Source organism: Rhinatrema bivittatum, chromosome 6 (genome assembly GCF_901001135.1).
Source record: "Rhinatrema bivittatum chromosome 6, aRhiBiv1.1, whole genome shotgun sequence".
Classification (NCBI taxonomy): domain Eukaryota; kingdom Metazoa; phylum Chordata; class Amphibia; order Gymnophiona; family Rhinatrematidae; genus Rhinatrema; species Rhinatrema bivittatum.
In genome coordinates this window covers 3,422,725-3,435,012 of record NC_042620.1, presented here as the reverse complement: position 1 = coordinate 3,435,012, position 12,288 = coordinate 3,422,725, and the positions used below count along the sequence as shown (strand labels likewise).

General features: G+C 47.6%; 1 protein-coding gene across 1 annotated transcript in view; it reads right to left on the bottom strand.

Moving 5' to 3' along the window:
• LOC115093343 (adenylate cyclase type 10-like) overlaps positions 1 to 12,288 on the bottom strand; it is a gene marked incomplete in the record, with an annotated part of 787,628 nt that overhangs the window by 218,829 nt on the left and 556,511 nt on the right. Inside the window, 1 exon segment of the mRNA XM_029604970.1 lies at positions 5,924 to 6,067. Within this exon segment, the coding sequence (XP_029460830.1) occupies positions 5,924 to 6,067 (144 nt within the window).

Genomic DNA, 12,288 nt, shown 5'->3' with positions numbered 1-12,288 from the left:
GTGTAGTTCTGGGATCGTGGGCTCCACAGAAATAGGAGGGCGTGTTGCAATGGTCTCATATATATTTATTTATTTATTTATTTATAACTTTTTATATACCGAGGTTCAATTAACAAGATTAATTATCACTTTGGTTTACATTACAACCAGCAAAAAATAACAGAGACAAAGTCTTGTTTTAGAATGAACAGGGTAGAAGTAACCTGGATTAAAACAATGAACAGGGTAGAAGTAACCTGGATAAACATAAAATGGGTGAAGCAAGTATAGAGAATTGGGTCTGTATAACTTGGGCGAAAAGCAGGGAAATTAAATAGGGGAGGACTATGAAGGCCTCAAGTTGGATAGTGTACTCATGATGCGGATAAGAACCAAGGCTGAAGTGAGTAGTTATGGGAAGGCTTGTTCGAATAACAAAGTCTTAAGTCTCTTCTTAAAGGTGATTGGACATCATTCCAGCCTCAGTTCAGGAGGGAGCAGCCTCAGTTCAGGAGGGAGCAGGTTCCATTGCTTGGGGCCCGAGGCGGATATAGCTCTCTTACTGAGGGAGGTCTTGATGGAGGGTGCTTGAAGAGTGCCTCTCTGGGCCAGTCTAATTGGACGGACCGAGGTGTGGAGTTGCAAAGGTATTGTAAGATCCAGAGGAGTAATGTTGTGTATGGCTTTGTGAGTGACTGTTAAAAGTTTATGAAGGATTCTAAACTTAATTGGTAGCCAATGTAGATTCTTTAAAATTGGAGTTATATGGTCCCTCTTGTTGGATTTTGTGAGGATCCTGGCTGTAGCGTTCTGTAGTAGCTGGAGAGGTTTGAGTGAAATATCAGGCAGGCCGTGAAGGAGTGAATTACAATAGTCAATTTTGGAGAATATGATGGCTTGTAAGACTGACCTAAAATCATGGAAATGGAGGAGGGGTCTTAGGCGTTTTAGAACTTGGAGTTTAAAATAACATTCCTTTACTGTGTTGTTGATGAAGCCTGTGAAGGTCATTTGGCTGTCTATGATTACCCCGAGGTTTCTTACCTTGGGTGAGAAAGTAGGGGACATTGACTGTTGAACGTTATTTAGTGGTACGCTGCCATCTTGTGTGATTAGGATGTATTCTGTTTTGTTGGTGTTGAGTAGCAAATTAAGCTTTGAGAGGAGGTTGTTGATGTGGATGAGACAAGCATTCCAATGGAGAAGGGTTTTTTGCAGCGAGTCGGTGATCGGTATCAGGATTTGGACATCGTCTGCATAAAGGTAATATGTAAGTTTCAGATCAGCGAGTAGATTGCAAAGGGGGAGAAGATAGATATTGAATAGTGTCGGGGATAAAGATGAACCTTGAGGAACTCCTAGGGAAGAGATGAAAGGGGGGGATTCTTTGCTGTTAATCTTGACTTTGTATTGCCTATTTTGAAGGAAGGACTTGAACCAGTTTAGTGCGGTATTTTTGATTCCAATCTCCGCTAGCTTGTCCATGAGACACTGATGGTTCACTGTGTTGAATGCAGCTGATAAATCTAGGAGGATGAGAAGACAGGGCCGTTTCTTTTCCAGGTTCATGAGGATGATATCTGACAGAGAAATAAGGAGAGATTCTGTATTTCTAGCTTTACGAAATCCTAGTTGGGCTGGGGAGAGGATATTGTTATTGTCCAGAAACTCAGAGTGGTGTTTGGCAATTCTTTCTAGGATCTTGGTGATGATAGGAAGGTTTGCAATAGGACGAAAGTTTGCTGGTTTGTCGGTGGAGAGGTTAGTTTTTTTTAGAAGGGGTTTTAAGATAGCCAGTTTAAGAGGGTCGGGGACATGACCTTGTGCTAAGGAGGCATTGATGATAAGCGAGATGGGCTTAGAAACGTCTGTGGCGTTTGAGATGAGAAGATTGGCAGGAATCACATCGAAAGGGTGGGAGGCTGGTTTTAGTTTCCTCAGTAGTGATTCTATTTCTAGTGAGGAAGTTGATTCATGATACCATGGAGGTACCATGAAAGTACCATGAAGGTACCATGAAGATACCACGGAGGTGATACCATGGGCGTGGGCTCATATGAGCCCGCGCCCATGTTATCACCTCCAGAGTAGATGCCATGAGGCCGAGGACCTGTAGGTAATCCCAAGATGTGGGCCGGGTGGCGCTCAGCAGGGCCTGCAGACGATTCCGGAGCTTTGATCTCCTCTTGGAGGTCAGACTGACTTTGTCTCCCTGGGTGTCGAATCGGACTCCTAGGTATTCCAGCGACTGAGAAGGCTGTAAGGAACTCTTGGCTAGGCTTTCCAGAAGAGATATAACTCTGATGGTTGCCTGGTGGCTCTCCTCTGGTGACTTCGCCCTGATCAGCCAATCGTCCAGGTAGGGATGGACAAGAATTCCTTCCTTCCTGAGTGACGCCGCCACTACTACTATGACTTTGGTAAAGGTCTGCGGCGTGGTGGCTAACCCGAAGGGTAAAGCTCGGAACTGGAAGTGTTGGTTCAGGACTTTGAAGCGCAAGTAGCGCTGGTGATCGTGATGGATTGGGATATGCAAGTAGGCCTCTGACAGATCTAGGGATGTGAGAAACTCCCCTGGCTGTATTGCACTCTTGACTGACCGCAGAGTTTCCATGCGAAAGCTGGGGACCCGTAAGTTTCGGTTGACTGACTTGAGGTCCAGGACGGGCCTGAAAGTGCCCTCTTTCTTGGGTACTATGAAATAAATGGAATAATGCCCAGAATTTATCTCCCATGCAGGCACTGGGATTATGGCTTTTAGGGACAGGAGCCTCCGCAAGGTCGCTTCCAGTGCCGCCCTCTTGAGGGGTGAACAAGGCGATTCCACAAACTTGTCCGGAGGAAGCCGAAGAAAGTCCAGGTAATACCCTTCTCGGATGATGGCGAGGACCCACTGGTCAGAGGTAATCTCGACCCACCTGCGGTAGAAGAGGGTCAGCCTGCCCCCTATGGCTTCTACCCTCAGATGGGTCGGCTGATTCTCATTGTGGGGTGTGGCCGGGACCGGAACCCGAGCCGGTCCTCCTCTTGTTGTGCTTGGTCCAAAAGGACTGGTTCCTGGTCTGAGAACGAGGTACTTGGTAGCGAGCCCTGTAAGGGTTGAAGCGCTGAGAGTTTCTACCTCTGGATGGCCTAGGAAAAGAACGCTGGCTCCTCCTAGACCTGTCTTCTGGTAGACGGGGTAATAGAGAGGCACTCCATCTATTAGCCAGTTTCTCGAGATCGCTGCCGAACAGGAGGGATCCCTTAAAGGCATTCTTGTGAGGCGTGTCTTGGAGGAAGAGTCGGCCACCCAATTACGTAGCCAGAGCTGTCTCCTGGCTGCCACTGATGATGACACTCCCTCGGCTGCCGTACGGACTAGGTCGGAGGCTGCGTCAGTGAGGAACGAGAGAGCTGATTCCATTTCTTCTCCCGGGGTGTTGTTCCTAGCTTGCGATAAACAGGAACGCGTCACCACGGTGCTGCAGGTCGCAATTCGTAGGGACATGGCTGCCACCTCAAAGGCTTGTTTCAGAATGGCGTCCATGTGCCGGTCATGTGCATCCTTGAGGGCCGCTCCCCCCTCCACCGGAATGGTGGTGCGCTTCACAATTGCGCTAACTATGGCGTCTACCTTGGGGCACGCCAGCAGCTCCTTGGTCGCCGGATCCAGGGGGTACATGCCAGACAAGGCCCGACCCCCTTTGAATGAGGCCTCCGGCGCATTCCATTCCAGATCGATTAGCTGCTGTGCTGCTTGTAGGAGGGGAAAATGGTGAGCCGTTTGGCGCGGGCCCTCTAGCAGGGGGTTCATTCTAGGTTCCCCTGGGGTGTCCTGGCCCGGGATAGCCAGTTCTGACAGGCATCGAGAGACCAGGCCTGGGAGATCCTCTTTCCGAAAGAAGCGTCTCATGGTCCGATATGGTTCTATCCCCGAGGGAAGTTCTCCTTCCTCGGGGGGCTCGTCATCTTCCTCAGAACAATCTGAATCCCCATAAGTGGGGCTTCCGGGTGGCGAGTGGCCGTGCCTAGGTCTTGAGGGTCCAGGGGCCGGGTCATCCGGTACGTATGGACCCATTCGGGGATCAGACTGCATCTTGACAAAGGCGTGAATCCCCTTGAATAATTCCACCCAGGAGAGCGAAGCAGGATCTGGCCTTAGGGGCACCAGGTCTCTTGGGTTCCCTGGCTGTTCACTGCAGCCTGCAAGGTCCGGGGTGTTCCCTGAGGAACCGGCAAGTACGCAGGGCTGGGACCGGTCCTGGCCTGGAACTCCCAGGGCCTCCTCACATTGGGCACATAGGGAGTCTGCATCCTCGCTCAGTGTGGCTCTGAGGTTGAAGCTGAGCAGAGGCTTAGAGCTCTTATGCCTGATTCTGGAGGTGCCGGTTCTGCAGACGCATGGGCTCTCTTACGCTCCATCTCGTCTGATATCTCCTGCCAGCTGGAGTATGCGCCTTGTAATATGCGCGAAAGCTGTGCGCTTATCAACGTGTGCCTGTCCACTTGTGCCAATCAACGTGCGCCTAGGAACGTGCGCCTATCAACGTGCGCCTATCAACGTGCACCTATGCACGTGCGCCTATGAACGTGCACTTAGCAACGGGTGCCTATCAGTGTGCCTTAGCAACAGGCGCCTCTGAGCATGCGCTTAGCAACGGGCGCCTATCAGCGTGCCTTAGCAACGGGCGCCTATCAGCATGCCTTAGCAGCGTGCGCCAATCAGCGAGCGCTTAGCAACGTGTAGCAACGTGCACCTAGCAGCACGCGCTTAGCAACGTGTAGCAACGTGCGCCTATCAACATGAATATGCACCCAAGTATTTTCGGGCGCTTAACATATACGCCCGTTGCCTATGCGCGCAGTCTGGCCTGAGCGCTAGAGCGAGGTGACAAACCAGGGCAGATGGCGTCGGCAAGCAGGCAGGCAAAATGGCGACCTCCTAGGCGGGCTGCCATGCATGCAGACCCCGCTAATCCTCGCTTCCTCGGAGACCAGCAAGTAAAGATGTACGCCTTACCTTGTCTTCGGCGCTTCCCGGCTGCGACCCGGGTGGTCTCCGGCTGCGAGGGGGAGAGGGTGATTACCGTCACCGCCGCGCTCGAGGAAGTGCACCCGCTGCCTCTAGGCTGCGCCCGAACTCGTCTTGCTCGGGGGCCAAGTCCTCACCGGGACCGAGGCTGCCTCTGTGCCGCGCCCGAGCCCTTCTCACTCGGGAGCTAGGTCCCTGCCGCGAGTCGGCCACCGGACCGAGGCTCTTACCTCCGAGGGACCACGGAAATCACCTCGGGAAACTCGACTGGGGGAGGGACTGAATGGTATCACCGCAGGAGTGCGGGGCTCGTTTTCAGGTAGGCTGCTTCTATGAATTTAGTCGTTAGAATTTGGAAAAACGCTCAGTGATCGTGAGGTAGCTCCAAACTGCTTTGGAGACGGAAATTACTGAATTGCTGCACTTCCTGTGCGGGTATATGTACCCTGTGCTGACGTCAGATCCGTCTCCAACTGCTAGCACGAGCACACTATACCCACTTGTTTTGAGTCCATCTGCTACACGCTAGGAAATTAAATCTTTGTTGATGCAACTTGTAAGCCTGGATTTGCTTTACTCGGCAATGCTCCCCCCCATGATCCTAGTTGAAAACACTACCCTAATGAAGTACACTATTTACCACCTTAGAAACACTAGTTTCAAGATCTATTACCCATCTTAGAATGGAGGTACATTACCTACTAGATATATATATATATAGATAGATATCAAATTGTATTCAACAGTAACAAAGGACTATTACTCCTTTTGGACTATTTTTCTCTCAATAAAATATATGGTTTCAAGAAAAATGGCATTGGATCTATATGCATTCCTGTATTTTCTATATTATTTTCCACGAATAAATGATGTAATCATCTTAACCCTCTCTTACTTCTCCCCACCCTAGAGTTATGATTGGTTTTGTACCTCTCCCTTCAGTGCAAACAGGCATGCTTTCTCAAAACGTGGGATCTTCACATTCTTGATATCCATGTCATAGGTAAAGTCATTGTTCTTGTCATTTTTCACAAAGTCCAGAAGACTGGAGGCTTCATTCAGGAATGAGTGTGCCTCAGTAAGAACAAAAAGAAGAAAGTTTATATCACAGGATGTCAAAGCCCACCCTACACTTGTGATTTATATCATAGGAGGTAACAGTATCATAAGGGTAATATTCAATATGGTGGCCAGCAGACAAATTATCCGGATAAAGTTGACCAGAAAACGTCCCCTACATAAACAGCAAGATAAACCTCCAATTGAATATTCCCGATTAAAGTTATCCTGCTATCCTTAGCCAGATAACTTTAAACCTAACTGGATATCATTTGAATATAGTTAGTTAGGTTTAAAGTGATATCTAATTTAGTGCCATGTAGAAAAGAAATATATGTATCTCAGCAGCCTAGCTGCCCAAAACAAGCACCCTTACTTAAGCAACAAAACAAGGATCATGCTAAGCCAATCCTTCACCCTCTCAGATACCAATTATTTAACAAGTTCAAGAGTCTGGGCCAGGCTCCCAATCCCCCTCTGCTCCTCAGTTCTATCAAAATATTGATAATTCAGCCATCCTATGCCACCCTCACTCCCTCCTAACCTCCTTACCTCAACCCTTCCCTCCCAATCCCTCTAAACTCGAAATCTTCTACCCAGATCGCAGTAGACTGCTACCACAATCTCGGGCTGATACGTTTTTCATTGCTATGTAGCAAGGCTAAAATGTAGCTAGATAAATGGCTCAATATTAAAAAAAACCCTGCCATTTATCTAGATAACTTGTGAGGTATCTGGCCAAATACCATTGAATATTGGCCCCATAGTAAATAATGGCTGATAAAGACCAAAAGGGCCTATTTAGTCTGCCCAGTTGACATACACTTTGCATAAATGAACATATAACTTATACATAAGCATGCATTCCAACACCAACTCCCCCATCTTATCTTTTATCTGACCTCTAATCCTACCACGTTTCTCATCTGTCCTAACTATGCCCTGAATCAGTTACAGAGATTTTCATTTCTTCCACTAGTCGGCCATTCGAGGCCTTGTCATTCTCAACATCGCATCTTACACGAGCAATACTTAAACCAACACTTAGGCCCCCTTTTGTGTCTTCTTAACAGGAGCAGACTAACAGTGGTATGGGCTCCCAGTCAATAAGGTTCATTGGCCTCTTTCCACCCATCTGAGTCTAAGGGAGAGTGCGATGAGCCCTTAGGCACTGCCATATTCTGTGAATGGTCAATCTGTCCTTGCTGCTTATCAAATTTTGTTGTATCCACCACCAAGGATAATGAGGTTGTTGTCCATAAAACTTCCAGTTGATGTTTGGGTTTTAATCATGGTCCTCCAAGCAGGTCAACCAAGCCTTCTTGGATCACCAGTGCTGTTGTCCCACTGCTGTTTAGGGTTGTAACCATCGCTCTGTACAAGTTAACACAAAGCTTTCCTGGAGGGACACGCTAGAGAACTAAAAAATGAAATTTCAGACCTATTAGTAAAAATTTGTAACCTATCATTAAAATCATCCATTGTACCTGAAGATTGGAGGATAGCAAATGTAACCCCAATATTTAAAAAGGGCTCCAGGGGCGATCCGGGAAACTACACACTGGTTAGCCTGACTTCAGTGCCAGGAAAAATAGTGGAAAGTGTTCTAAACATCAAAATCACAGAACATATAGAAAGACATGGTTTAATGGAACAAAGTCAGCATGGCTTTACCTAGGGCAAATCTTGCCTCACAAATCTGCTTCACTTTTTTGAAGGAGTTAATAAACATGCGGATAAAGGTGAACCAGTAGATATAGTATACTTGGATTTTCAGAAGGCGTTTGACAATGTTCCTCATGAGAAGCTTCTAGGAAAAGAAAAAGTCATGGGATAGGTGGCGATGTCCTTTCGTGGATTACAAACTGGCTAAAAGACAGGAAACAGAGAGTAGGATTAAATGGGCAATTTTCTCAGTGGAAGGGAGTGGACAGTGGAGTGCCTCAGGGATCTGTATTGGGACCCTTACTTTTCAATATATTTATAAATGATCTGGAAAGAAATACGACGAGTGAGATAATCAAATTTGCAGATGACACAAAATTGTTCAGAGAAGTTAAATCACAAGCAGATTGTGATAAATTGCAGGAAGACCTTGTGAGACTGGAAAATTGGGCATCCAAATGGCAGATGAAGTTTAATGTGGATAAGTGCAAGGTGATGCATATAGGGAAAAATAACCCATGCTATAATTACCCAATGATGGGTTCTATATTAGGTGCTACAACCCGAGAAAGAGATCTAAGCGTCATAGTGGATAACACATTGAAATCATCAGTTTAGTGTGCTGCGGCAGTCAAAAAAGCAAACAGAATGTTGGGAATTATTAGAAAAGGAATGGTGAATAAAACGGAAAATGTCATAATGCCTCTGTATCGCTCCATAGTGAGACCGCACCTTGAATACTGTGTACAAATCTGGTCACCGCATCTCAAAAAAATATAATTGAGATGGAGAAGGTACAGAGAAGAGCTACCTGAATGATAAGGGGAATGGAACAGCTCCCCTATGAGGAAAGACTAAAGAGGTTAGGACTTTTCAGCTTGGAGAAGAGATGGCTGAGGGGGGATAGGATAGAGATGTTTAAAATCATGAGAGGTCTAGAACAGGTAGATGTGAATCGGTTATTTACTCTTTTGGATAGCAGAAAGACTAGGGGGCACTCCATGAAGTTAGCATGGGGCACATTTAAAACTAATCGGAGAAAGTTCTTTTTTACTCAACGCACAATTAAACTCTGGAATTTGTTGCCAGAAGATGTGGTTAGTGCAGTTAGTATAGCTGTGTTTAAAAAAGGATTGGATAAGTTCTTGGAGGAGAAGTCCATTACCTGCTATTAGGTTCACTTAGAGAATAGCCACTGCCATTAGCAATGGGAACATGGAATAGACTTAGTTTTTGGGTGCTTGCCAGGTTCTTATGGCCTGGATTGGCCACTGTTGGAAACAGGATGCTGGGCTTGATGGACCCTTGGTCTGACAAAGTATGGCATTTTCTTATGTTCTTATGTTCTTAGCAGTAGTTACTACCCTTAACAGTAACATGGGTGTAACCTGCACGGAGCGGCAGTTACTACCCTTAACAGAACATGGGGGTAACCTGCACAGAGCTGCAGTTATTACCCTTAACAGAAAGAAGGATGAAATTTAATGTGGATAAGTGCAAGGTGATGCATATAGGGAAAAATAACCCTTGCTGTAGTTACACGATGTTAGGTTCTATATTAGGAGCTACCACCCAGGAAAAAGATCTAGGCATCATAGTGGATAATACTTTAAAATCGTCGGCTCAGTGTGCTGCGGCAGTCAAAAAATCAAACAGAATGTTGGGAAATTATTAGGAAGGGAATGGTGAATAAAATGGAAAATGTCATAATGCCTCTGTATCGCTCCATGGTGAGACCGTACCTTGAATACTGTGTACAATTCTGGTTACTGCATCTCAAAAAAAGATATAATTGTGATGGAGAAGGTACAGAGAAGGGCTACCAAAATGATAAGGGGAATGGAACAGCTCCCCTATGAGGAAAGACTAAAGAGGTTAGGACTTTTCAGCTTGGAGAAGAGATGGCTGAGGTGGGATATGATAGAGGTGTTTAAAATCATGAGAGGTCTAGAACGGGTAGATGTGAATCGGTTATTTACTCTTTCGGATAGTAGAAAGACTAGGGGGCTCTCCATGAAGTTAGCATGGGGCACATTTAAAACTAATTGGAGAAAGTTCTTTTTCACTCAACGCACAATTAAGCTCTGGAATTTCTTGCCAGAGGATGTGGTTGGTGCAGTTAGTGTAGCTGGGTTTAAAAGGTTTGGATAAGATCCTAGAGCAGAAGTCCATAAACTACTATTAATCAATAAGGATTACTAGCTTGGGATCTTTTCCTTTAATGTTTGGGTACTTGTGACTTGATTGGCCACAGGATACTGGACTTGATGGACCCTTGGTCTGACTCATTATGGCAATATTTTATGTTAAGTTTATAACTGGAGAGAAGTAATTCTGGCCCATGCCTCATAAAACCGGGACAGGCGACCCCCAACTCGAGGAATCTAAGGATGGGCCGGCTCCATCTCATTGTGTAGTCTTGGAGGCGAGAGAGGAGGAAGAACCACCCTCCCGGGAGGTTCTGTGGCCTCGAAAGGACGAGGACCAGGCTTGGTTTCTAGCCACTGGTTGTCGCAGTCCAGCCGCTTGCAGCCTGCTCTGCCGAAACCTACGTTGCCCTCAAAAACAAGAGCGGGATGATGGAAATCCGCTGGAGGGCTTCAGTCTGTCCTCTTGTAACTTGTGAACTTTGTTCTCCCCCAGGGAATTTATCAACTGCTCCAAATCCTCTTCGAATAAAAAAACACCTTTAAATAGAATAGCCCCAAGCTGAGCCTTGGAGGAAACATCCGCTGACCAGTTTTGGAGCCACAAAAGCCGTCTTGCTGACACTGCCAACTACATAGTGCGAGAGGAAGTGCGGAGCAGGTCATACACTGGAGCTTCCAGATGTTCCGCCTGCTCTGATTCTCCTGGAGGAAGATCTCTAGATGTCAGCAATTGCTGGACCTAGCGCAGGCTCGCATGCAGCATGTAACTGCTACACACCGCCGCCCAGATACCTAGGGCCGACACCTCAAAGATGCGCTTAAGCAGTACTTTCAGCTTGCGATCCTGAAGGTCTTTGAGAGCCGCCGAACCTGCAACTGGAATAGTGGTCCGCTTAACAACAGCTGAAACTGAAGCGTCTACTTTGGTGGACCATAAGAGCTCCAGAGACTCATCCAGTAATGGATACAGCTTATCCATGGCCCGTCCAACCTGCAGACCAGCATTTGGAGCGTCCCACTCCCTGGTCATCAGCTGCTGAAGCATGGGATGGAAAGGAAAGGCTCGGGTCAGCGTTCTCAATCCCGCCAGGACTGGGTGCACCGAGTCCTGCGGCAGAGCATGCAGGGGGAGTTCCACCCCAAGCTCAGAAAGAACTGGAGGAATGAGAGGTTCTAATTCCTCTCTCTGGAACAGATGGACCACTTTAGGGTCATCACCATCCAAGGGAGTGTGCTTCCGCTGCTCATCTTCTGATCCTGCCCCAGCTGGGGGGAAAGGAGAGGGCACTGCAGCTGTAGCCACACTGCCCAGAACCTCCGGAGTGGCTGCTCCTCCTGAAGCCAAGGAGCCTTTTAACCTTGCGACCCATAGAGACGCGGGCACAACCCTGCGCTTGGCTACCTTGGGGGCCGGTCCCTGTGCAGGTCTCACCGGGAAAGCACCACCTTGCAGAGACCTGGAAGCTAGAAAGGCTTTATGCATAAGGAGGACAAAATCTAAAGAAAAGGAATTAGAATCAAAATCATCTCCCCCTGGGACATCAGGGTCCTCCTGGAAAAAACCTGGTCCTTATCAAAAGGATCATCAGGAGTGGCAGGGACCGGTGACAGCACTGGGGGAAGCTCCCCCTCCCCCATAGCCCTTGCCTGAGCTGCAGTAAAGGTGTTCAAGATGCTTTCCGTCCCTGCACTGAGGGAAGGCAGCAAATGCCGGCCCAGGAAAGCCGCGCGGACAATTCTCCACATGCCACACACAAAGATGGCCGCGGCATCGTGGCGGGGGAAAAACAGCCAAAAACGCGGCAAAATTAAACAAAAATGTGGCAATTCAGATGGGGAAGTGTTCTGGATTGCAGCCAACCAAAAAGGAAAACTTCAAAAAAATATATTTTTTAAGCACTGAGGATCGCACGGGGTGAGAAAGGGACCAGACCAGCAGTAATCTCTCCCCCAGCTCCTTACCTGGCTGGAGCCCCGCAGGGTTACCAACCCCAGCTCCGATAACCTGCCACCGGGGGGATGACCCCGCAGGATCTAACAACCCCCTGGGAGGATGGGGAAAATACTCCCTTCTGCAGAAGAACTTCTGTCTTTTTTTTTTTAAACTTGCTTGATTCAACTTTACAGCTCGTTCACTCTAAGTTAATATAAGGGATAGCCTAAACTCCAGAAACAGAGCAAGCCTGCAGGGTTTGCACCACCTCCAGCTGCTGGAGACAGAGAAATACTGAAGGGATGCAGGAGGCACATAGGTTAAGTGAGGGTGCCTTTCAAGTTTTTCTCTGACTCCACCTGCTGGAAGGGAGGCATAACCCATGCTCTGGACTGATCCGGGTACGTACAGGGAAAACCACATTACATTTACCTGTTCAAGGCCTTCATTCCCTTCCCCATGGCCCGGCTGTAAGGGTCTGTAGCGCA